The sequence below is a fragment of the Triturus cristatus genome, chromosome 12 (genome assembly GCF_964204655.1).
Source record: "Triturus cristatus chromosome 12, aTriCri1.1, whole genome shotgun sequence".
NCBI lineage: Eukaryota > Metazoa > Chordata > Amphibia > Caudata > Salamandridae > Triturus > Triturus cristatus.
In genome coordinates, this window is record NC_140595.1 from 209,885,067 (window position 1) to 209,911,188 (window position 26,122).

The window sequence follows — 26,122 nt, forward strand, 5'->3', positions numbered from 1 at the left end:
AGTATCTTAAGCTGGACGAAGCGAAGGCGAGCCGGGATGGCCACCTCCTTCGGGGAGGCCACCGCGGAAATCCAGTCCTCGTCGTCCAGCTCCAACCCATCGGCAACCCAAGCCTCGCGGAGACCAGTCAGTAAGCCCGAGCGGTCATTAATCAACTTCTTGTAGATGAGGGAGATCGTGCTATCCGGAACGTGGCCATCTAGCACTCTATCCTCCAGTGGGGAGGACTCCGGGATGGCGGCCACGTCTGGGAAGACAGAACCCAGTGCGTGACGGACCTGCAGGTATCGAAAGTATTCACTGCCCTGCAGCTGAAACTCCGCCTGCAGTGTCTCGAATGTTTTGAATCCTCCCCTCGTCCAGAGATCCCCCACTGTACTAATGCCTATCGTGTCCCACCTATCGAAGCCCTTCGAGGTCCATAGGGAGCCCAACCTCTCAGACGCATACAACGGTGACGCCCGGGTCAAACGGTCCTTCCATCCCATAGCTGCATTGGCCGCGTGCCATACTCGCACCATGACACGCGTGGGTCCCGTCAAGCGGGAATCGGGCATGCTAGTGTAGAGCGCTCGATTGTAATCGCCACCGGGCAGGAGCGTCTTGTCCATTTCAAATGCCGGGTTTAAGGCGGGCCCGTAAAGGCCGTGATTAATTGCAGCTAATTGGGAGGCCCAGTAATACCGCTTAATATCCGGGAGGGCAATCCCTCCGTCATACCACGGGAGCGTCAACTTTGCCAGGGCTATACGCGGCCTCCCGTCCCAGAACAGGCGGCGCTGCAAACTCTCCACCTCACGGAAGTAGCGCGCCGGGACCAGGTCCATCGAGTTCTGGAGAGCGTACAGAAAGCGCGGTAATGACATCATCTTGAACAATGCCGCCCGGCCGAGCGGCGAAAGCGGCAAGCGCCGCCAGCGCGCGACGTCCTCCTTCAAGCGCTGGAGGGGGGGAAGCAAATTCCGCTCGTAGCGGGCCACCGGGTCCAGCGTAATATATACGCCCAGGTAACGAAACCCCTGCGAGGCAATCTGGATCGAGCAGCCCCGCGGGAGAACAGGAGCCTCCCCGGAAAGCACATAGACACAGGATTTAGCCCAGTTGATGACAAGACCTGAGTTACGGCCGAAGGAGCGCAGAACATCGACCAGGACAATCAGGGATTTACGCGGGGAGGCTAAGTACAACAGGATGTCATCGGCGTAGAGGGACACGCGGTCCTCATACTCAGGGGTCCAACGGAGACCACGGATAGAAGGGTGCCACCACAGCCACTCCGCCAGGGGTTCCAAGGCCAGTGCAAACAGGAGCGGCGACAGGGGGCAACCCTGTCGCGTGCCCCGTCCCAGCACGAATGGGGCCGAGACTCGACCATTCACCACCACCTGCGCCAATGGGTCAGAGTACAACAATTTGACCCAGCTGATGAATCCCGGGCCAAATCCAAATTTCGCCAACATCGCCCAGATGTACGGCCACTCGAGCGTGTCAAACGCCATGGTGGCGTCCAAGGACGCCAAGATGGCCGGCTCCCGCACGAATGGAACACGCGCGAGCACCCCGTGCAAGCGCCGCAGGTTAAGGGCCGTGTTGCGATGGGGAATAAAGCCGGACTGGTCTTGGTGGACCAGATCGCCCACCACGCCGACCAGCCGGTTGGCAAGCACCTTGGCGAGGATTTTAGGCTCCGCATTTAAGAGCGAGATCGGCCGATAGGATGTAACCCGGTCTCGCGGTCTCCCCTCCTTGTGGATAACCACGATGGTAGCTAGACGCTGGTCCGGCGGGAGGGAGCCCCGCGAGTGGGCCGCAAGGAACATCGCGCGGAGGTGAGGTGCCAGTACATCCGGTCGCAGCTTATACAATTCGATAGGAAGGCCATTTGGGCCCATGGCCTTGCCCGAGGCGACCGAGCGTATGGCGAGAGCGATTTCATCCGAGGTGGGAGCGGCATCCAACGAATCCCTGTCCTCCACTGAAAGCGAGGGCAGCGCGATGTCCCGCAGCAGGGCATGGGAATCCTCCTCCGAGCAGGGAGAGACCGGAGAATATACCTCGCGGAAATAATCCGCGAAGCAAGAAACAATGCCTTCCGGCTCAGTAATTCGTACACCATCCATCCTCTCAATCAGCGGGACCACACGACTAGCTCTCTCCTTCTTATCCAACCACGCAATCAGTTTGCCAGCCTTATCACCCACATCGTACAGTCGCCCCTGTTGCTCTCTGCTAAGGCCCCTGGCCGCCTCCGTGACGAGGGCCCTATAGGCCGCCTGCTTAAGGTGTAGGACATGCAGCGCCGCGTCAGTCACCCCACTCCCCAGACCACCCTCCAATTCAGTAATTTCAGCCTCCACCCGGGTCACCTCCTCCTGTGCGCGTCTGCGGGCATGGGAGATAAAGGAGAGGGCCTCCCCTCTGAGAACTGTTTTGAAGGCTTCCCACAGGGAGATAGCCGACGGGACGGACCCCACATTCTCCTCAAAATACCGTTGCAATGATTTAATCAGGTCAGCACGAACAGTGGGGTCACGCAGGTACCAAGCATTGATTGGGGCTACCCTGCCCTCTCCCCTCGGGAAGACACCCAAGTGCAACAGGAGCGGGGAATGATCTGAAATACCCCGCGCCAGATGGCGCACCTCTCCCACCCTCCCAGCATAGGCCGCAGGGACAAGGACATAATCAAGCCGCGAGAGGCTACCATGGGCACCCGAATGGAAGGTGTACTGCAGCTGGGTGGGATGCTTTAAACGCCAGCAGTCCACCAATCCCAGTGTGTCCAAAAGGCCCGCTAACCACGCCTGTGCCCGGGGAGGTCCCTAGGGGGATGGCGATCCATAGTCCCAGAAGCCACCGCATTGAAATCCCCCCCAACCACCAGAAGCCCCCCTGGGAGGTCAAGGAGGAGGCGTCCCAGATCTGCAAAGGTGGTGGACTGTAGCCCCGGTGGGACGTACACAGAGACAAAAACAACTACCTTGCCCTCCATCCTCCCCACCAAAACAGTGTAGCGTCCCCTCTCATCATGGCGCACCTCGTCTATTTCTAGCGGGAGCGAGGTCTTGACCATGATGCCCACCCCCCGCGAGCCTGATGTCAAGCCCGAGTGGGCCACCAAGCGAAAGCCACGGCGATTCATGGCACAAAAGGAGTTACCAATAAGGTGTGTCTCCTGCAGAAAGACCACATCAGGCGAAGTCCGTTTCAGATACTGCAGGACCACACCCCGCTTGATCCTATCACCCAGTCCGTTAACGTTCCAGGACAACAAAGTCAAATCCCTACCCCCCATCACATAACGAAGCCATCATTTGTCCCCCCCAGAGCATCTCAAAAACAACAATACAATAACGGGTTTGCCTTGCGGTAGAAACGAACCACACCCCACCCCAACCCACCCAACCCAACAGAACTCCCCCCACCCTGCACCCCTGCATGAGCCCAAACAGCCCCCCCAAAGTGCAGTGTGCCTGTCGCCCCATAGATAAGAAAACTAACTAGTCCCCCAGAGGAGGAGGGAGATCCCCCAAGAGACCCCACACGACCTCCACAGGAGGGGAACTTACCCTAACAGTCAATAGTGACAACAACGCAGTCCAGAGCAAGGCCTACCATTAGTCCCTCAGTCCTGATCCGGCGGGCCCTCCCCACCAACCGCACCCCCCCCCCACCCCCCCGGCCCCGATCTCCGGGCAAAGTGTCTAGCCAGTCCCCGGCCACCTCGGGTCGATCAAAAAAGTGCGTGTGGCCATCCACCTCCACTCTCAGCTTAGCTGGAAAAAGCATCGCATATTTGAGATTCAGGTCCCTTAGGCGACGTTTAACTCCAAGAAAGCTCAGTCTCTGCTTTTGGACTGCCGGAGTGAAGTCAGGATAGAAATTGATGTCCATATTGTCAAGTTTGACCGGCCCTTGTAGCCTGGAAGTCTGTAGGATAGCGCGTCTGTCCCGAAAATTGAAGATCCGGGCGATGAGAGGCCTCGGAGGGGCTCCAACCTTAGGCCTACCCCCGGGGACCCTGTGGGCACGCTCCACCGCAAAGAATTTACTCAGCCCCCGAGGCTGGAGATGGGTGAGAACCAGGTCCTCAACAAATAGATCCGCCGCCTCCGCCTCGCGTCCCTCCGGCACCCCGATAATGCGGACGTTGTTCCTCCGGGCCCGACCCTCGGAATCCTCCAGCCGACGATTCATCAGGGCGCTCGCCTGGCCAAGCCTGCGCACCTCCTGTTGGAGGGCCGCCACGTCCGTTGTGAGGCCCGTGGTAGAGTGGGCCAAAGAGTCGACCCGGTCGTTGGTTTTAGACAAATCAGCCCTCACGAGGCCCACGTCCACGAGGACCGAGTCAATCTTCTGCGCCAGAGTGTCGAAGCGCTGGTCCACCGAGGCCTTCATCTCGGCGATGGCGCCCATGACGTCTCGGAGGGTCAGGTCCGTGGGCAGAGCGGAAGCATCAGTCGGGCCCGTAGGGGACCTACGCGGCGCCTCTGGGGATCCCTTCTGGAGGGTGTAGCGGTCCATACTGTTGGATTGCTGGGCCGCGCCACGGCGGGTCGATTTTATCTTAGCCCGATCGCCATCTTGTTTTGTGGACATGGTTTCAATCCCCAAGACGAGTCAGTCTCCTCAAGAAAGGGGGGGGCCGACAATCCAGTTCAAGGGGTCCAGGGGGGAGCGACCACCGCTCCGCAGGACGGACCGCAGCTGGCGGACCGGCAGGGCACCCCAGCGAGACCACACCACCGCACACCGCCCCGCAACCCAACCTCGCCTGGCAGCAAGGAGGGCGCAAAAGCGAAAGTGAAAGTGCGGGGTACGCGAGTCACCCAGCCTTGCCCGCCGCTGTTGTTCACTTTGTGTCCGGATCGCCCCACAACTCCAGTACGGGGGGCCGGTGTGGAGAAGGCCGCAAACCTCAATCGATGCTCCTGCCGGTGTCCGAGGTCCGATTTAAAAACGGAAAACGGGTGTCACCTCTGCTCGGGCTCACAAATACAGTCCCCTCATCTGGGACAGGATTCTGTCAGGATTTATGCAGGAGGTCGCGGAGGTCCTCGGGAGCCTCGCACCTACGCGGCCATCTTGGTTGCGCGCTAGGCTCCTCCTCCTCATTCACAATATTAAGTTGAATTGAGGTTTTCAACCCTCAAATGGGTTATTTGAAAAGTACAGTCATGTCTCCACAGAAAGTAATTCTAAGTCAAAAGACATTTAATTCAGTCTGTTGAAGTTTGAACACCATCAGGCCACTTTATTGGTGAATGAATGAATAAAAAAATAAAAACAATAAATACATCTCCATCAGCTTTACAGGTCTTCGGCAATAATTTTAGTTCAATCTAATAATTTAAGTTACAGGTCCTGCATGTGTGATGACATTGGCATAGCCAATATGTCTTGCATTTGGGTCCTTATAAGTGTTTAACCATGCAACAGTTGATGTTGTTGCACTAAGGATATTGTGCTGCATAACTAAATACTTATAAGGTCCCAAAAGCGAGACCTCTTGGCTATGCCAATGCTTGTTTTAGGCTTGTCTTTACGTCCATGAGTAGCTCTGAGGTCTTTTTCCTGGGGGCCATCGTCTTCTAGGTGGTCGGCAGCTGGTTCAGAGCACTGGCCCTGCTCTGCCTCACAAGTAAGGCGTCTGCTCTCGAAGGAGAGTTTTGATTGTTTGGCATCATGTATTCGAGGCATATGAGCTGTAGATCGCATACTTTTGCATAGATCACCATCTGGTGTTGGGCTCGGATGTTTGTACTTTGTTATTGTAGAAGTCTTTGTAGTCATGGGTTAGGTGACTCCTCCTCTAGGTAGTAGTGCGCATGGGCATCGACTCCATTGTTAGATTGTTTTTTTCCACCATCGGGTTAGGATGTAATTTGCTGCACTCCGGGTCGGTGCCTTTCGATTCCCCTTCAACGCGCAACGCGCAAATGCTCGACGGTATTGTTTCGATCGCGATCTCTCTCGACGCGTATCCATTATAAAAGACATTTTCGAGTCCGGTCGTGGACGTGGGCCGTTGGGCCGATTGGCGCCATCATCCAGAATATGGAAAGGACTCCATTTAAAAAATGCAAGTGTGGGGCTAAATTCCCACACACAGATCTCCACGAGGTCTGCAACCTTTGTCTCTCGCCAGAACACGAGAGTCAACACTGTCAGGCCTGTGACTCTTTGAGGTCTAAGAAGACTATACGTAATCCCTGAGCTCGACATCACGAAATGTCCAGATCGACCGTTCCAGCGCCGGACAACATCTTTGAGGCAGACCACGATGATCTGGAGACAGGAGATGAACAAGCCAGCGTCTCCGAAGCTGAAGGATCGGACTCAGAAGACCAGACGATAACTCCAGATCAACGGAGCGTGAGTACTGATGTCGAGGCCCCTGCCCCAAAAAAACAAAAGGCTCCAGTAACACCTTCACCTTCGGGTCCGGGTCGACACCGAGACAAGACTTCAGAAGCCCCGCCTCCGGGCCCAGCTCCGAAGCACATAAAGCCTTCAGTCAGCTCGGGATCGAGCCAACTACATCACGGTGCCGAAAAACCATCTTCGGCACCGAAGCATAAATCCAAGACCCCGTCCACACCAGAATCTTCGGCACCTAAGCCAAAAACCAAGGTCCCGGATTCTTCGGCACCGAAGCAAATTCAATCCAAGTCTTCGGATCCGAAAAAACAAATTAAACCTTCGGAGTCGAAAACTCAGCTGAAACAGAAGGAGACCGAAACCCCACCTAAAGCTAAAGAGGACAGGCAAAAACACCACTCGGAACCGAAATCTTCGGCGCCGAAAAAGGCAATGGATCCAAAGAACCTTTCTATCCAGATCCACTGGATCCTAGATAAAAAAACACTCCATATTGACCCCATTACTGGACATTTCACCTCTATACCCCGTAAAAAGAGGAAATTGGACACCTCAAACTCCTGAGATACCATCCAAGAAGAAAGACTCATCCACCTCTCCAATGAGACCTTTCTCTCTACCTCCACAACCTCCAAACACTATACCTTCTCCAGCACACTCTCCAGTGCCTCCTCTTTCACCTACACCACAAGATGATGATGAGGATATAGGAGATAAGGATGAGGACATACACTCACCACATAATACAAATACTGATGATGACACTCACAGTAGCCCGCCTCATGACTCTTGGGACGATTATGATGCCCCAGATGTACCTGAGCCAGATGTATATCCCTCCAGACCATCCCCTCCAGATGATAATGTGGGGTTTGCGCAACTAATAAATAGAGCTGCACAATTCCCTGGGGTCAAACTTCATTCAGACTCCCTAGAGGAAGATTTTTTGTTGGAGACATTCTCTCAACCTCAAAAGACAACAAATACTCTCCCTATGCTCAAAGGTATAATTAAACATGCCCCTGAGGTTTTTAAGGACCCTGTCAGGGCTAGGGTTCTCAATCCTAGAATTGAGAACAAATACAAACCAGCTGCAAGTGATCCAGTTTATATTAAATTGCAACTCCCACGAGACTCAGTAGTGGCAAATGCCCACAAATGGGCAAATTCTCAAACCACAGGTGATGCCCCTCCGCCAGATAACGAATCTAAGTTACTGGACGCATCAGGTAAAAGAGTTGCGTCTCAGGCAGCTAACTTTTGGCGCATTGCTAATTCACAAGCTTTGCTAGCAAGGTATGACAGGGCCTACTATGATGAGCTTGAAAACATCTCCCTGAAGAGCATGAGAACAAAGCAAATGATGTTGTACAAGAGGGAAAGTTAATTACTAATACATCAATAAAATGTGCCCTCGATGCAGCGGATACAGCATCCCGTGCAATAAATAAAATCGTTTTATTACGTAGACATGCATGGCTGCGCATATCTGGCTTTAAACAAGAAGTGCAGTCTACCATTCTCAACCAGCCCTTAGATCAGGAACACTTGTTTGGACCCACTACCGACATATCTTTAGAAAAGATGAAAAAGCACACAGAGACAGCCAAATCCATGGGGGCTCTGCAAGCAACAAATAGTAGAGGTTCTTTTCGTCGCTCCTTTTATAGAGGAGCCTCCAAGACCATTGGTACAGAAGCCAACTCTTCCACTTATAAAAGCCCCACCCAAAATTCCCCTAATAAAGGTTAGTATAGAGGGAATTACAGAGGCAATAACAGAGGGAGAGGACACGGTTCTAAAACTCGCAACTCCCCCACAACAAAACAGTGACTTCCCTACACTTCCCCCCGACCATTCCACTCCAGTCGGGCATAGACTATCACAGTTCCTATCTCTGTGGAATTCCATCACCACAGACAGGTGGGTAAGACAAATTATCCAGTATGGTTACTGCCTGGAACTCAATTCTACTCCACCCAACATACCTCCCAAGCAACGTCCAATGTCCACAGAACATCTTGCACTTATCAAGCAGGAGGTTCTATCTCTCTCTTGCAAGTATGCAATAGAACCGGTTCCCGTACATCACCTAAACACAGGGATTTACTCCTTTTACTTTCTAATTCTAAAAATGGACGGAACTCTCAGGCCTATATTAGACCTGAGGCCTTTAAACCGGTCTATACAATCCGACCGCTTCCACATGGTCACACTACAACAGGTCCTGCCCCTGTTTCAACAAGGCGATTTCCTTACCACTCTAGATCTCAAGGACGCCTACTTTCACATTCCTATTAACCCTGCTCACAGAAAATACCTACGGTTTGTAGTGGATGGACATCACTATCAGTTCAAAGTCCTACCGTTCAGAGTCACAACAGCACCCAGAGTCTTTACAAAATGCCTCGCAGTTGTAGCAGCCCACTTGAGACAAAACATCCATGTGTTTCCTTACTTAGACGACTGGCTCATAAAAGCCAGGTCACACCAAGCTTGTGTGCAAGACACACACCACACAATCCAGCTGCTACACAAATTAGGATTCACAATAAACCTCACCAAGTCGCATCTACAACCGTCAACAGTATCTAGGTGCATCAATAGATACTTCCAAAGCCCTTGCATACCCCAACCAAACCAGGATAAGCAGTATGCAAGCACTCATAGCAAAATTTCAGCTGGAGCACTCACTACCAGCTCGAGTGTTCGTGCAGCTAATAGGGATGATGGCCTCTTGCATCTTAATTATTCCTTACGCAAGACTCCAGATTCGCCCATTACAAGAAGGCCTAGCACAACAGTGGAACCAAGCTCAGGGTCAACTTACAGATCTGGTGTTGGTGGACAGCCGCACATATCGCTATCTGCAATGGTGGAACATACAAAATCTTTACTGAGGACGGCCGTTTGTAGACTCAGTTCCACAAATAGTGCTCACAGCAGATGCATCCCTCACCGGCTGGCGAGCTCATCTATTAGATCACACTATCCAGGGTATCTGCACCCCTCAACAAAGACTTCTCCACATAAATCACCTGTAATTACTGGCTATATTTCTCGCCCTAAAATCTTTTCAGAAACATCTCATAGGGAAAGCTGTCCTTGTCCGAACGGACAACATGACAGCAATGTACTATATACAAAAACAGGGCGGAACACACTCTCTGCAGCTTTCATAACTAGCACCAAGCATTTGGAGATGGGTCATCCCCCAAAAGATATACCTCTTAGCAGAGCATCTACGTAGGATTCACAATCAAATTCCGGATCTGCTCAGTCGTCAACAACAGCAGATTCACGAATGGGAACTTCATCCGCAAGTTCTTCATCCATTCTTTCAAATGTGGGGACATCCAGACATAGATCTGTTTGCCACACATTTAAACACAAAATGCCCAAACTATGCCTCCAGGTACCCACACCCATTGTCCAAAGGCAATGCGATATGGATGAACTGGTCAGTCAGATTTGCGTACGCTTTTCCGCCTCTCCCACTCATTCCATTACTGGTGCGACACTCAAACAACAGTCTCTCACAACGATCCTGGTGGCGCCAACATGGGCACGACAACCAGGGTTCACAACACTACTGGAACTCTCAGTAGTCCCACACCAAAAGCTCCACCTCTCCCCAAAGCTTCTCACACAGAACCATGGAGAGATAAGACATCCAGAACCAGCGCAACTGAACCTTGCGTTCTGGCTCCTGAAGTCTTAGAGTTTGGTTATTTCAATCTCCCACCAGATTGCATGAACGTCATTAAAGAAGCTTGACGTCCTACCACTAGATCATGCTATGCAGCTAAATGGAAAAGATTTATTATTTACTGCAATAACAACACGATCAATCCACTAGATGCTTCCACTCAAAACATGATTTGTTATCTCCTGCACCTACAAAGATGTAATCTGGCATACACATCTATACGATTACATCTTGCTGCTATAGCAGCTTACTTACAGAACCGACAACACTTGTCCTTGTTCAGAGTACCTCCCATCAAAGCTTTCATGGAAGGTCTTAAAAGGATAATTCCTCCCAGAATTCCAACCTCTCCAGTATGGAACCTAAATATTGTCCTTACAAGACTTATGGGTCCCCCATTTGAACCGTTGCATAAATGTGAGCTACAGTTCCTCACATGTAAAGTAGCTTTCCTTGTGGCCATCACATCCCTCAGAAGAGGGGGTGAACTCCAGGCATTAACCATACAAGAACCATTTTTGTAAATACATCGCAACAAGGTGGTTCTTAGGACAAACCCTAAATTCCCACCTAAAGTAATTTCAGCTTTTCACCTTAACCAGTCTGTTGAGTTCCCAGTCTTCTTTCCTCAACCAGACTCCGTAGCAGAACGAGCTCTTCATACGCTTGACGTCAAAAGAGCTATTCTCTATTTATATTGAAAGGACAATAAGTTTCAGGAAAAGAACAGAAATAGCTCAGCACACAACTCAAGTTCGTATATTGTGGACAGAAATATATGTCAAAATCAATGAACAGACAAATGTGTAATATATCCCAAAAAGATTCACGATAAACTTCAGTGTCTTGATAAGGAATTTTTCTTTATTTTGTTGTTCAAGTTTTTCTGATTTAAAAGTACAGCATACAATTCATAGCCGACGCGGCGCGTTTCGTCCCAACGGGACTTCTTCAAGGTTATAAAGATATATACACAAGACATACATTAATATGTACAATTAAAAAGACATTAAAAGGACAATTATCACTGAGAAATCTAAAATACTTTCTCGTTACCCTTATTTGAAATATACAGCCAGAAACGTAGATCTATGCGGACTTGGGGATATATTCATGCATCCATTAAGAAGTATCAGCATTACAATAGAGGAGGATCTAACAGAGTTTTACCTGGTCATTTCTAACATTTGGAGACAATTATTGTTATATGTGTATTCAGTTTTTTCACAATTATTCTGACAATGTTCTTAACAGTTTATCTACGATGATTCTACAAACAAAAGTGTGTCAAGCCACAATCAAAAATAATCAATAGTATCCGGCATGCAAAAGAATCTAGTGATCGCTTAGGGTTACACATACCTCACAAATAGTGCATATACAATCCAACGTGATATAGATTTTTTCTCTTTTTCTTTCTATGATTGATTGTTCAGAGTTTTTTCTGCTCTTTTGTATTAAGTTTCAGGAAAACTAACCAACTTTTTGTAACTTTTTCTACACCACACAAAGGCAATCCTAAATCAAAATCTGGAATTGCCAGGTGGATCGTTAAAAGCATTCAAATATGCTACCAAAAAGCAAAATGTACATTAACCATTCCCCCTAGAGCACATTCCACACACAAACTAGGGGCATCCATGGCATTCTTAGGAAATATTCCCATGGATGATATTTGCAAAGCTGCAACATGGTCTGCACCGCACACTTTCACTAAACACTACTGTGTAGATGTGCATGCAAAACAACAATCAAGTGTGGGCCAGGCTGTACTGAAAACACTTTTGCAAACTACTGCAACGCATACAGGTAGCCACCGCTAACAGCGGAACTGCTGAATAGTCTATGCAGAAGTATGCGATCTGCAGCTCATATGCCTCAAACGGAAAATGCTACTTACCAGTATGCATCTGTTCTTGGCATGTGGAGCAGGCTACCGGCTCACCACCACACCCAATTCGGCCCCGGACTGCGCTGCCGGGTCCGGATAGCAGGCAGCAGCGGTGGCTGTTAGCAGATGAGAAGGCAGCGGCTGCACACAGGTGCTGCGGCCGGTGCCTTGCTGGTCGCCACCCCACACAGGTCGCAACATAACCGGGCCACGTGCACGCTTCACAGCCTCCAGGCGGATGTAGGTGCCGATAGTCCCTCAGCGGCGATCAGTCACAGCCTGGCCCAGAACTCCAGAGGACGGAGAGCGATCGTCTGCAGTGCTCAGTGGCAGAGTTGTCCGCAGCAGGCCCGGCGCTGGGGATAGTTCCCCTTGCCCGTCATACATCACGCGGCAGGCCATGCTGGGGCACGCTCAGGCCTCCACCCGCCTCCACACCACGCCCACACTGGAGACAGAACGGGGGATTCTCGGGTGTGGCAAGACCCAATGCAGTTGAGAGCTGGAGCAGGAAAGCCCTTTATGTGTCGGATGATTGATGGATTAGGAATCTGTCTGGCAAAGCCCACTAAAGAGCAGCCTTCTTGCTGCCCGCAAAGCCACGCACCTGACCAATTCTGCATTTAAGAAACCTCAACAATTAACTCAAAAAAGTCATTCCGCATGGTTACATTGCAAGGTATATTGCAACTCCTGAACAAAGGAAGTTCCATGTTATCCCTAGACCTGGAAGAGGCATATTTCCTTATACCCATCTATCTAAAACACAGGAAATGTCTACGGTCCACAGTAGCCTGCAGGCACTATCAGATCAGGATGCTACCCTTCAGCCTCAAATCCGCCCACATTTTTTTGAAGTGCTTAGCGCCTGTAGCAGCCTTCCCCCAGGCAACAAAGACATAAAATGTTCTCCTGTATCACAGACTGGTTTGTCAAGGCTCCTTCCGACCAGTTTGTGTGGACATCTACAATGACCTGCATACACCTGTTCAACGAGGTGGGCCTTCCTCTGAATCCAGACAAATCAGTCCTTCAACCACCACAACAGATAACTGTCCTATTGCCCTGCTAGACACAGCACTCAGCAGAGCGTACCTCACAACAGAGCTACACAATGAAAACTGTTGACTTTCGCCAAACCAATACAAAAAAATAGTCACTTTGCCTTCACCTCTACAAATCTCTACTGGGCATGATGTCATCTTGCATCCATCTAGTTCCATACTGTCTATGAATGCACCAGCTTCAAGCAGCATTATTCATTCAATGGGTACAAGCTACAGGTACCTTCGACAACCTCATCCAGGTGACCCCGGCAATAGTCAAATCAGTCACCTGGTGAACACAACCCGCACATCTGTCCATTGGTCTGCCCTTCTTTACTCAGTGCTCACCTTTAGTCATTGCAACCAACGCTTCCCTGGAAGGGTGGGGAGCTTAGCTTCAAGATTTCCAGCTCAGCTGTAAATGGCCACATTCTCATTGCGGCTTCCACATGAATCTACTTGAACTAAAGGCAGTGCATTTGGCTTTACAAGCATTCTTTCTCTGAATACAGAATTCCACAGTGCTCATTCGGACAGACAGGACAACCAAACTGCAATTCATCAACGAGCAAGGTGGCACAAAATCTCACCCTCTATCCCAGGAAGCTCAACAAGTCTGGGAATGGTCCGTCCATCACATGGTGCTTCTAAGTGAAGAACATGTACCTGGGAACCAGAACTCTATATCATACACCTTGGCAAGACTGAAGACATCTTGCCACAAACTGGATCAACAAACGCAGGATGGGAACTGGATCAACAAACGTTGGAGCAGATTTTCCTACAGTGGGGGACTTCGCACAACAGAAAATGCGAGTTCTTCAGAAACTGGCATCCTCAACAGGGTACGTGGGGGAATGCATTTTCCATTGCATGGTCGGAATATTTGCCTAAGTCTTTTCTCTGATCCCTCCCCTCCCAAAAGTCCACAGAAAAATGAAGGCCGAACCCTACAAAATAATACTCATAGCCCCAACCTGGAAGTGCCAGCATTGATTCACGGAACTTCTCATCCTCTCACAGAAGAGTCGCGTTCAAATCAAACCGATCCCATCTCTGCTGACGATAAGCTAGGGACAAGTTGTGCATCCAGACCGTAAGACTCTTTGGTTATCAGCATAGCTCCTGAGTTCAACAAATTTGGACATCTGAACATTGTCGGATTGCAGGGACATACCAGCTAGAGCGCGAGCAGGCAGTACTAATCAAACATATCATCTAAAGTACAAAAGGTTTTGCATATGGTGATAGAGAACAAATATACATCCCATCTCTTCTTCACCCAAAGAGATTTTACTTTATCTTCTACATCTTGCTAAATCAGGTCTGGCTCACGCCTCCATTAAAGTCCATCTGGCAGACATTTCTCGCTTTAGGAGATCGTACAAGACACCATCACTAGGTTTACTAGACTCATTAAGCAATTTCTCAAAGGATTATTCAAAAAATTTCTGCCAGTGCGGACTCCTCCCCCGCTTTGGCAGCTGAACACTACTTTCACAGTTAATGAGAGATCCATTCAAGCCTATCCCTAAAGCGGATATCAAATTTCTCTCTTGGAAGGTAGCTCTCTTCTTCGCTTTAACATCAGCAAGACAAGGCAGCAAAATTCAGGCTTTCATCATCCAGGAGCCCTTCCTCCGGTTTAGAGACAATAGGGTTATTCTATGCACAAACCCTAAATTCATTCCTAATTCCCCATCAGACTTTCATCTTAACCTGTGGTTCTAAACTAATTTTTTCTGAACCCTCAAACGTCAGCCGAATGAGCATTACACTCTCTGGATAGCAAAAGATGCTTAAAGTTCTATTTTGACAAAACTAGTTTTTGCAGATCCAGCCAACTCTTTGTAGCCTATAGCGCACCATGAAAGAGTTTCCCTTTAACAAAACAAAGTGTCTCAAGATGGATATCTAGAACAGTTCTATACTGTCACCAGAAGGCTGGCACACCTTTAAACACAAAGGTGCATGCTCACTCCACAAGACCTATGTCTATTTCCAGCTCATTGTTTGCTGGTGTGTCATTGTCGGATATCTGCAGAGGAGCAACCTAGAAGAGTGCACACTCCTTCACGCAACACTACTGCTTGGACTCTGAAGTTCTCAAGGATGCAGCAGTGGGACAAGCGGTATTATGACATCTTTATCAATGAAGGCGAGTCATCCCTTTATTCCCGCCATCCGCTTACTTGTTACGCACATTTTACTTACTGTTTATATGCGGATGTATACTAATTATTCCTTTAGAGGACGTCTTGCATTTAAAGAAAATTTATTTTTTTCACTGCTCTCTACTGATTCAAGCATGTGAATCTATGAAAGTTCCAATACTGGAGTAAAAAAATAAGTTACTTACTTTTAACTGTAGTTACTCAGTATTGGAACCCTTCATAGATTCATGTGCGACCTTCCTTCCTCACCTGGAAAACTCACCTTATTCCTCTTAGTACAGTATTATGTATACTCACTCGTGTTTTAAAATCTGAGAGACTGTAGTTTCTCACAGAAAGGTTCTACAGATTGGTGTGACCTAATTTGTCGAGTTTTAAGTTTAGTCCTTTTCTAAATAATGACTAGGATGTGTTATTAAACCAAAAGCCACAGGGCATCTATGGTCTATGTCTATTATTAGATTGCTTTTTTAAGGTACCGGGGACTCCTATCTCGATGATGGGTAATGATCCAACCATGTGAATCAATTAAAGATTCTGATATTGGAGAACTACATTTACAGGTAAGTAACTTATTTCCTTCCCTTTTCGTCAACATTCTTATCCTGGACAAGGCAGCTTGGTACCCTCAGTGATGGCTGTTGGATGCCAACATGACCTACAGCAAGCTGTTCCGTCTGCCTCACCCAGATCTACCAATAGTGATGGATGCATCATCTTAGGGCTGGGATGGTAACATCGATAGGGGTGGCAAATTAAAGGAGTTTGGTCTCTGGTTGAGCAGAGGCACCATATTGATTTTTTTCCCCATCTGGAAGTCTTATGGTTGGCTCTAATGGCTTTTCCCTCATCCGTCAGGGGGGAGCCAGTACAGGTCTTAAAAAACAAAACAACCGCCATGTCGTCCTGTAACCAGCAAGCATGCGTGAGGCTATGGGCACTGAGCCAGGAAAACCCCTGGACTCTGGTGGTGACTCAGCCTCCAAAGGAACTGTTTGACAGCCGGGCTTCTGGCAGGCTTGCAAAATGTCTGGGTGTACGAGGACAGTATTTGGGCCACAAATGTCCCATGGAGGTGGTTCAACTCGATGTGGCAAGCTTTAGGTAGATCTTTTGATCACTGCAGAGAGAATACAGTCTGTTGTCTGCTGGATTTTGGACCTCAATACTCCCTGAGAGATGCATTTCTTTCGCAGTAGGCCTATGGTCTGCTGTGTACCTTTGCATCCCCCTAGTTTTGTTGCAAGTCGGGAGTGGCCAAGCTCAGCTAATCCTGTTAGTCTCGGTTTGGGCCCAGGAGAGTGTGATACTCAGACCTGATGAACCTGAGCAATTGCCCTCCGTTTAGCCCACCTCTTCAGGAGTACCTCCTTTCTCAGCACCTGTATCTCCTCATCCTCCACCTCCATTGTGTGCAGATTAAGCGCAACCAATGGAGTGGGTTACCTGATCAGCCCCTTCTATTGATATCACTGGACCTGATGCTTTATTTGCAGGGGCATGCGTATTTATCTTACAGCGCTATTGGGCCTTAGTGAGACTTAAACTTTGTTCTTACGTTCTAAATGTGCACGCCTTTTGAACCCATGCACGTCTGCTGTTTGAGGTTTGACTCTTACGACTGTCTTCTCCATTACAGTTGCTCACGCATGTCACGTCAACAATCTGTAAGCACTGCAATTGTAGTATTTTTATACTACCTTCTTCCCTACAATGTGGTACATCAGACCTTTCTATGGAGTGTACTTCTAGGTGTTAATAAGGATTCATGATACATTTTTCAGGATGTGCCAGAACAAGTAAATGTAATCATTATTTATGTGGAAAAAATTCCACTTTATTGCTTCCTTAATTGTATTACGATGCTTGACTCTTTGGAAGATTGTCATGCAGAGCAGAGGCGGATCATAGATCCCTGAGACAAAGAGAAAACATATAACAGCCAACATGTGTTTCGCCTCCCCATATTGGCCTTCTGGCCTGGGCTTCCTCAGGGCTGTACATCAGAGACAAACAAACATAATAATCCGGTATCCAATAGTATATACATATTTACAGAAAAACAACAGAACATGTGTATACATTCATCACCCGGGATGGTGTGGTACAGAGAGAATACAATCGAGTCAAACAGGAAGGGAAAAAAAGAAAAAGAAGAACTCCCATATTGTGCTCCCCCCATTGTGAACCTTCATTATCTTAGGCTTATGACAGCATCCTGGAGGCTGTCAAACCACATAGAACAAAATTCCTTATCCTTATCACATCAGACCGTATCCTTCTTATGTATACATAGGTATATAACAACCTTTGCTCTTCCCCTGGCCAGCCACTTACGCTGCAGTCCTAGCCTCGAGCGCATACCACGCATAGTGGAATGTTTCTCAACGGGGAGTCTCCAACCGACCTCCCACACATCTAAACACTTCAAGATGGCTGCTGTGTTTATGGCCACTTCCTTGAACACTTGCATACACATTTTACTCCCTATGCCCATTATCAAGTACAAAATAGAATTTTTTTCATTTTCTTGTACCACGCTTAATTACGACCATACTTAAGTACTGCCATTCAGTCTTTGCCCCAAACACGTATAGCGTTTGTATCCCACACAGCTAGTTTATAGCCCTGTTTCACGTTAACACTCAAAGATGGCACCCATATTCCCTAGGTTACCTCGTGACCCGGAACCTGTTGGGTTTTTTGTTCACAGCGTTTAAGAGGTTCCCAGTCCTACAGGGTGGCTGCCCTCGCCAATCGACGGAGACCCCGCTGACACTGCACACTGACACCGAAGTAAGTGATAGCATACAGTGAGGGTCCACGTGCCCAGTGTGGACAGTTCTAATCAAGTTATTTGACCCGGGCCGGTCCTCTTGATTTCAAGGGGCCCGTTTTTAATTCCTACCAATCCCGGTTTAACATATAATTTTCCTCTGTTTCCGTCTCACTAGGATTCTTACCGTACGCAGCTATGAAGAAAGGATTTTTCCTAGACTTCAACTTCCTATTACGATTTAAGCATACACTACGGTAAGCGGGGTCCGGCTCGGTCCGCTAAAACGAAGGCTCACCTTATCCCTATTACTAGAGACACTCCGGATAGATTTTGATTAGCTTCTTTCACGCCCCTTTTCCACTAAGGACCTCCACGACAGACCTTATCAGTTTCCTTGATCACTAGAATGATCTTATACCAATACGATTTAGAGGCTTGGTCTTTTAGTATCTATACACTGGCTATCATACCTTGAGTGACTTCCAACGTCTTTGCTTTGTTGTACGTTTATTTTTGTATCCCTATATGGAACATTACTCAATTATTTGGACACAACAACTTTGTAGGTATATCTATGATTTACTCTGATAATCATAATGATGTCTTTAATGTTTCTTACAATCTAATATGACATTTCGGCTATTTTTGTTAATTGATTAATCTATCTTCTTTTTCTCTTCTATCTTTCCATAACTCTTGTCACTAACTAACTGTTCACATCCCCTGTTTTTTTCCCTACTAATAGCAACTCTCCCTTCCCATCGACCTCTGTCCTATGCAACTCTCCACTTTTCTATCTCCCCTGTCATTACCGCTTGCCGAATTTTGTCTGTGTTGCTAATTCTCTGTGTCCGTGTTTTTTCCTCCTACCCATTTCTTTTCCCGCACCTTTTCACCCACATCTTTTCCCACCTCTCCCTGCTCCTACGCTCATTCACTCTTCTTCTTTTCTTTTCTCCCTTCCTGTTTGACTCAATTATATTCTCTTTGTACCACACCATCCTGGGTGATGAATGTATACATACACATATTCTGTTGCAATTCTGTAAATATGTATATACTATTGGATACCGGATTATTGTTTGTTTGTCTCTGATGTACAGCCCTGAGGAAGCCCCAGGCCAGAAGGCCAAGGTTAGGGGTTGAAACACGTGTTGGCTGTTATATGTTCTTTCTCTTTGTCTTGGGGATCTATGATCCGCCTCTGCTCTGCATGACTCAGAATCTTCTAAAGAGTCAAGTATCGTAATACTATAAAGGAAGCAATAAATTGGAATTTGTCCACATAAAGAATGATTACTTTTACTTGTTCTGGCACATCCTGAAGTTCTGTTCCAGTAATGGGGAAGGGGTCTCCCATTGCCAAGAACAAGTAACCTACACTATATACGCTCTATTAACACAGGATTGCTAAGAATCTGGACTCATTAACCCCCCTTTTTCTGACCATGATAAATTTCTCACAGTTAGATGCTCCGCATTCAAGGATGTAGAATGCTTGTTTTTAAACTGACAGTAGGTGGTGGCGCATTTATACAGCTCTGTTCCGTCACTTCCAGAGGTGGACAACGCTCCCAATGGTACCACCTGATGGCATGACAGACGTGTCTGAAAAGCTCCAGGATTCAGTCTTGTGCCTGGGAGAACTCAAAAGATGAGGAATCTGTTGTTAGATAGAATATACAACAGAAAGAGCATTACCAAATGTATGTATAATTTTTGTTGATAAATGTCCACTTGCTGTTTAGAAGTCTCACCAGATCTACCACAAAGTACCTGCTCTACTCTAGGGAAGAGCCAGGCCTGAAATGCATAAAAGAAAAGGAGAGTGAGTACCTAGTGATGTGCAGGATTCTCCACGGCTCAACAGACACTGCTGACTCATTTGAGTTATTCCTCATCCAAAAATGGGACACTCAGATTCTGCTGTGTTGCTCCATGGTCAACAGCCCTAGCAAGCTTTATTATAGGCACGTTGCACATTAACAAGTCTGTTGGGCCTGCATTGTAGAGAGAATGACTTGGGAGGTGCGCCCCAGATGGGTAAATGAGAAATGGCACCCCACACTTAAAATGAACAAGTTATTAACAGAAGCCCCTTGGTTTCTCATGCCAGAGATGAACTAATCGCAAATCAGTACCCAAACGTTAATAAACAAACTTAATTCTTAGAAATTAACTGGTGCTCAGGAGATCTAAGACCTAAAAATTGCGTTGTAACCAAGCACTTTGTGGCAACAGGCAGCAGTGTCATGCAGAGTGCTGGTGACATTCAAAGACTCTCAAAGACACACGCCTGTTGACGGTCGCAGAGATATTCAGACAGTCGGCAGTGGCATTCAGTGGGCTAGGCATCCACTGAGGCAGCCTCAGCGAGACAGTTAAAGCCAGTTCGAGTAATAGTCAAAGATTACGCCTTGACAGTACCGCCACTAGCTCGCATACATACGACTACTTATACCTAACGCTTTATTTGTCACCTCTATCAACAACACAGAGAATACTGTACTCTACTACATTTATGTCTCCCCAATGGGATACCGTTTATTTGCTATACATTTACCATGTCTGTACTCTTTTGCTCTTACAAAACCTCAATAAAAATGACTTGAATTAAATAAATAAAGACTGCTTTACAGATACTCCGAGAGGTATACACACACAGCCAAGTAGACAGACACATATTCAGCCATAGACACCAAAATAATGTGACTTAATGTCATTAGATTTGTGCAATGTTCTTGTCTATCTTCCTGAACACAACGTATGTAAAAGTAAAATGCTGTTGCTTAGTCAGTGCTCTTCTCTGTAAATACAAATAAACTGGGCTAGATTCATCTAGGCAGTTCTGGCGATGCTTGCAAAACATATTTCTCTTTGGATATTTCCTAGTAACTAGGGTGAATCTTATGTGTTTGAGAATTGCCAATTTGAATGCTGTACCATTATACTCAAGTGCTGTTTCTTTTTATCTTAAATATTCTGCATAAATTTGACGTTGAACTTCAGCGGCTGAGCCCACTATTCACCTTTTAAGTTTATCGTATTGGAAAAAGTGTATGTGCTTTTAAGCCAGAAGTGTGGCTGTGTTGTAGTTGGACTCTTGAACTGATTCACTTGTGCTTGCAAATTTAAAGATTGTTTTCCTTCTTTTTTTTAAAATAGATTGCTGTTTCACCAGCCAGCAGCATTAGTAGCCTCACTGCGGTGACCGCCATGAGCAGTGCATCCATGAACGACACCATAATATCCAGGTGAGTGCAAAGACACTTGAACTGAAATCCTTTCCCCCCCATTGAGCTATAAATGTTATTTTTAGTGTAAGCTCTGCAATCAATGGGTTAAATCCAAATTAACATAAAATGTATTGTGTTTGGGGATACCTCCAAAGGCACTGCATCTTATGATTACTCATCTTTCAATAACTTATTTTTGGGGTGCCATTGTTATACAATAGATTGATATAAACATGCATGCACATTCATTAAACGAAAGTGCTAAAAATACAGTACAGGCAAAAAATGCACAGAATCATAATCATCTCAGGACATGCATGGCATATAGGTAAGTGGCACTAAAAAAAGCATAAAACGTTCTTTGAAAACTACAGCACGGCACAGTTCGTATCTTGAAAAATGAATGTTGTGCAGCCATTTCCCAGAATAATCTTATGTACAACTCACAACCTCCTTAACAAGCATTGGCCAAGGCAATATGTCTGTCATTGGTCACCAGCTCCTGACTTGGTCAGTGCTTGTTATGGTTTGACGTTTCTGAAACGTTTTGTTAGGGAAGCTGGACACTCGTCAATCTAAAAAAAAAAAATGAACATTGGCTAAAAGGAAACATTTTTTTTTTTCAATAAAAGTTCATATTGCCATATTAGTCCCACAGCACTTAAGGAAACTACTTTGTGTGTGGATGTACTCATTGTGAAAGGTCAGAACGTCAGCACTCACAGTGAAGTTAACCAATGATTGAAGGGGGACTGTTCTATTGCCCAGTGCTGTCTGCTTTATGCTGTAGTGATTAAAGAAAAATGTGAATGACATAGTAATAGGCCAATGGATCTAGAAGACTAGTTGAAAGCCTCTCTAAGTATAGTATAGACATAAGATTAGTAAAATCAAAAAGTCTCGGCTACTGTCAGACCAAAAATTATTGCTATCACAAATTGATTAAACTTATTACTGCATATGCACCTATGTACAATAGAAGTTTGTTTTACAATTCGTGTCTCCTCCTGTTATTGCTCTGATCCTAGAACATTGGTGTCCGCAATACTCTCCCCAGTTTTTTGTGTACCCTTAGCTCACCCCTACTAATTCTGCTTTGGATATCATTTAAGTGAGTGCCCATCAGCAAGAGGGGAATATTTTATTGCAAAAGCGGGGTTCTACATTTCCAAAAAGTAAAAGGACCCTGCTCCTGTTACTTTTCTCGTAAAAGAAGAGACCAAAGTGCCACATTCAGATCCATTCTCAAACTCATGTAGGCCAAGAAACGTGGAAAAAATAAGATATGTTTAGGACATTAGTCCTCTACCAGATCTATCCTCAACTCCAATAAGGGGACTGGAGGTGAGCTGTAGACCTTCAGTATTCCTATTTCTGCATTCCAATTCCTTCGCAACATTGAAAGTTCCTGAGCTTTCTAGTAGGCATTGATCATTGTCTATAATAGGTTGTTCGATTTGACCTAAAATTAGCCTCAAGAACCTTTTCAGAATGCATGGTTGTAGCAGCAGGATTGAGGATTATAGGAATCTTTTTGCCTGGCCATAGCTAGATGATTGGTTGATAAAAACTTCTATTCCCCAGTAGACCCATCTTCATTTCAAACTGACCGTGGAAAGCCTCCAGCAATTAAGGTTGCAGGTCACTTATGCCAGATCAACCTTGACCAGGGCCAATCCATCCACCATACTGGACACAGGTGCAAATGTTTTACCTTCTGACTTTAGTCCTTTAAGTTGCAATCCACCACAGGAGTACTATAAAGCCTCCCAGGACCTCAGGGGGGAGGCAATTACAGGGTGTCAGACAGAGGCCAATATCAGAGTCCAGTCCAGGTCCAGTTACCACTGGTTAGCTGGGCAGCTACAGGAAAGGCCTCTTTTAGCTAGTTGTATCCCTGTAGTTTCAACCGGATGCCAGCCTTATGACCCTTAAAGTCCACTTCTTTGTACTGAGTACTAGAAGTAACCGGTCCAGTCCTTCAGGGCTCCGCTCAGGTCACAGAGAGCAGGCCCAGTCCTGTTCTATTCTTACTCCGTTCCAGAAAATGTTCCAAAGTGGGTGCCTGGAGTTGCCACATTTAAGCCTGGCACTAGGTAGTGGGTGGGTTTGACTCCTGGACACGCTGTAAAAAATGGGGTAAACGTTCCCAGGGCTAATAGTACCCAATATGGGTACTTTCAAGATGGCAAAAGTCTTTAGCCACACTAAATGTGAGCTGGGGGGAGGGGGGGGGGTTGTTTGAGTATGGTAATCCCAGCGTCCCCCGCCCCAAGCTAAAAATACAATTTGAAGCAACTACTGTACCTACAGTTTTAATGTGCATTTTGTCCTTGGGACAAGTAGGCTGACCCCCCTGCAGTACAAACCCTTTGGCTGCCAGTTTACCGTACCACATTATGGATCTAGAAAAGGCATTGTCTGTGGTTAAGATAATTTTTAGGCTCATAAGTTAATGCTGTTCGAACTTGTATTTCTGGTTTATTAATGCAAAGTCTTTATTATTAGGGTCAGCATTCTAAGGAAATAGTGTAAGCTCATACTGCACTTCTGAAAGCGGTTCCAGTGCAAACATATGTACACACATTTTCAAAGTTTAGAAGTATGAGGCTATGTATAATTCTCCCAGAATGCTCTCTGATTAGCTGCAAATATTTGCAGAAGCTTGAAAGCAAGGTGAATGATTCTTTACTTTCAAAATAAAATAGACAAAAAAACGCAGCTAGGAAAAAAAACATTTTGCTAAACTAATGTAGAATTTTAGGTACCATTTCTTTGTAGCATCATTTATAAAATGTGTTGATGCATGCTAGTATTCCCCCAAAATATTCCTAATGGAAAATCGCTGTAACCAGTTTTAACAAGATTATGGGAAACCTAAAAATAAACACGCATTGACAAAGTTAGTAGGTCTGAAATTGGTGTTCAGTGTTTTGGTTTTGTCAATGCGTGTCTTGTTTTGGCATGTATTTTGTAAAACCTTATTGGCGTGGGAGCTGACGGGCCTTCACAGTTATAACAAGCATTGGCAAAAAGCAAAAAAAAAGTTTAGTCTCAAAAATACACATTGCCACATTAGTTCATGGCATGCAACAAAACTACTTTGTGTGCCAATATGCTCCTTGAGAGAGAGCAGAATGCTGTCGCTCATGGTAAAGCCAGCCGATAGATGGACCGAGTGAAAGAATTCTCAAACGTGCCCCCATGGTATATGTCCTTGCATTAGTTGATATTTACGGCTTTCATGAATTCACAAGAATTTACAGAAGTAGGTCAAGAAATCATAGTACTAGAAAATATTTGTTTACTGCATTTTAGCACGAGCAAACATGCAACGTGTTGATTTTCTCATGTGAAAATCTGTTGAGTGTTTGCAAGTTCTCTTTCCCTCTAACCACTTGTTTTCCCAACCCTGGAGTAAGTTTTCAGTCTGCCATTATGAGGAGTAAATTTCTAGCCGTTCTCAGTATTGGAAGAGATTAGAGAAAAGCTGGTGAAAACCCTTAAAACATGCAAGTTAGTAAGTTTGCACAGACTCAAATGGGCATTCCAATTCTGGAACTATTGCTTACCGCTACCTTCAGCCCCAGTATTTAGATCTGCGAAAAGGTGGCAAAATAAAGGAGTTGCTAGTATTCAAATGCAACTATGGTATGAGCCCTGGCATAATCAGGGAGGCTTTATCAGAGCTCTTATTTGAGATTGCTGTCATAATTTATCACTACACGGCACGAAAGGGACAAGTGGAATTTGTTACAGGGCAAGTACATTTATGAAGCAACCTGCCTCATGGACAAGTAGATAGGTTATTAAATTCCACAGCCCTGCGGTTTTTGAAACACAAGTGCGTTCCGTACGGAGACAATTCATAAGCAGGCAGCAGGAGTGCATCATAGCGTCAGTGACATGCAGATGGAGAAACACATGTGTGCTGCTTTCAATGGAAGTCATTTTAGAGTGCTACGTCACACTGTGCCACCTGTCCCCGATCGGTGACAACTGGTGGGATCAAAGGGAGCTTGTTAGGAAGCACGGCAGAGCTTCGGTGGAGTGAGGGCAATTGACTGTAAAAATAGGCTTGAACGTGCTCATAGTTCAAATGATGTGGTTTGGTTTTCTGGTGGCAAACGGTTTGGAAGTGTAATGGTGCACAAACAGAATAAGCATTTGATTGCGGGTAAAGAATCCTTTGTGTGTAGGAGAGCGCACATATTCAAAAATAAGATGTTCGAGGCATATGAGCTGCAGATTACACACTTTTGCATAGATCGCCATCTGGTGTTGGGCCCGGATGTTTGCAGTTTGTTTTTCCTCTTGGAAAAGTCTTTGGAAGTCACGAGGTCGGTGACTCCTCCTTTGGATCGTATTGCGCATGGGCTTCGGCTACATCCTCAGATTGTTTTTCCGCCATCGGGCTCGGATGTAATCTTCGCGCTCCGGTTCCGAACATTTCCAGTTAGACGATCGAAGCGGAATCCTCACTCACATCGCGGTATTGTTTCGATCGCCATCTCCTCAATCACCTTCTCATCGACAAATCTTCGGTTCCAGTCGTCGACGGCGGCCTTCTGGCCTACCCAAGCTCCGGTCCCGGCTGATGGAAAGAACTCCATTCAAGAAGTGCCGTCGATGTGGGTCCAAATTCCCCCGCACCGATCTTCATGAGGTGTGCAACCTCTGCCTCTCCCCTGAACACGAGGCTCGAGACTGTCCAGCCTGTAAGTCTTTCAGATCGAAAAAGACTATTCGGGACCGAAGAGCCAGACGAAACATGGCACACTCCTTGACCTCCGTTCCAGTCGACATCTTTGGAGACGACGTCGAAGATCCGGGACAGCAGCGCACCGAAGAGGACCTCGTCAGTGCTTCCGAAGCCGACGACTCAGATGTAGAGGACATCACCCCG

General features: G+C 46.7%; 1 protein-coding gene across 1 annotated transcript in view; it reads left to right on the forward strand.

The window, feature by feature from the left end:
- The window catches only part of EDC4 (enhancer of mRNA decapping 4), a 777,931-nt gene that overhangs the window by 317,623 nt on the left and 434,186 nt on the right, over positions 1-26,122 (forward strand). The window contains exon 16 of the mRNA XM_085639493.1: positions 21,146-21,234. Coding sequence (XP_085495619.1) covers positions 21,146-21,234 — 89 coding nt within the window. The remainder of the gene's footprint in view (positions 1-21,145; positions 21,235-26,122) is intronic.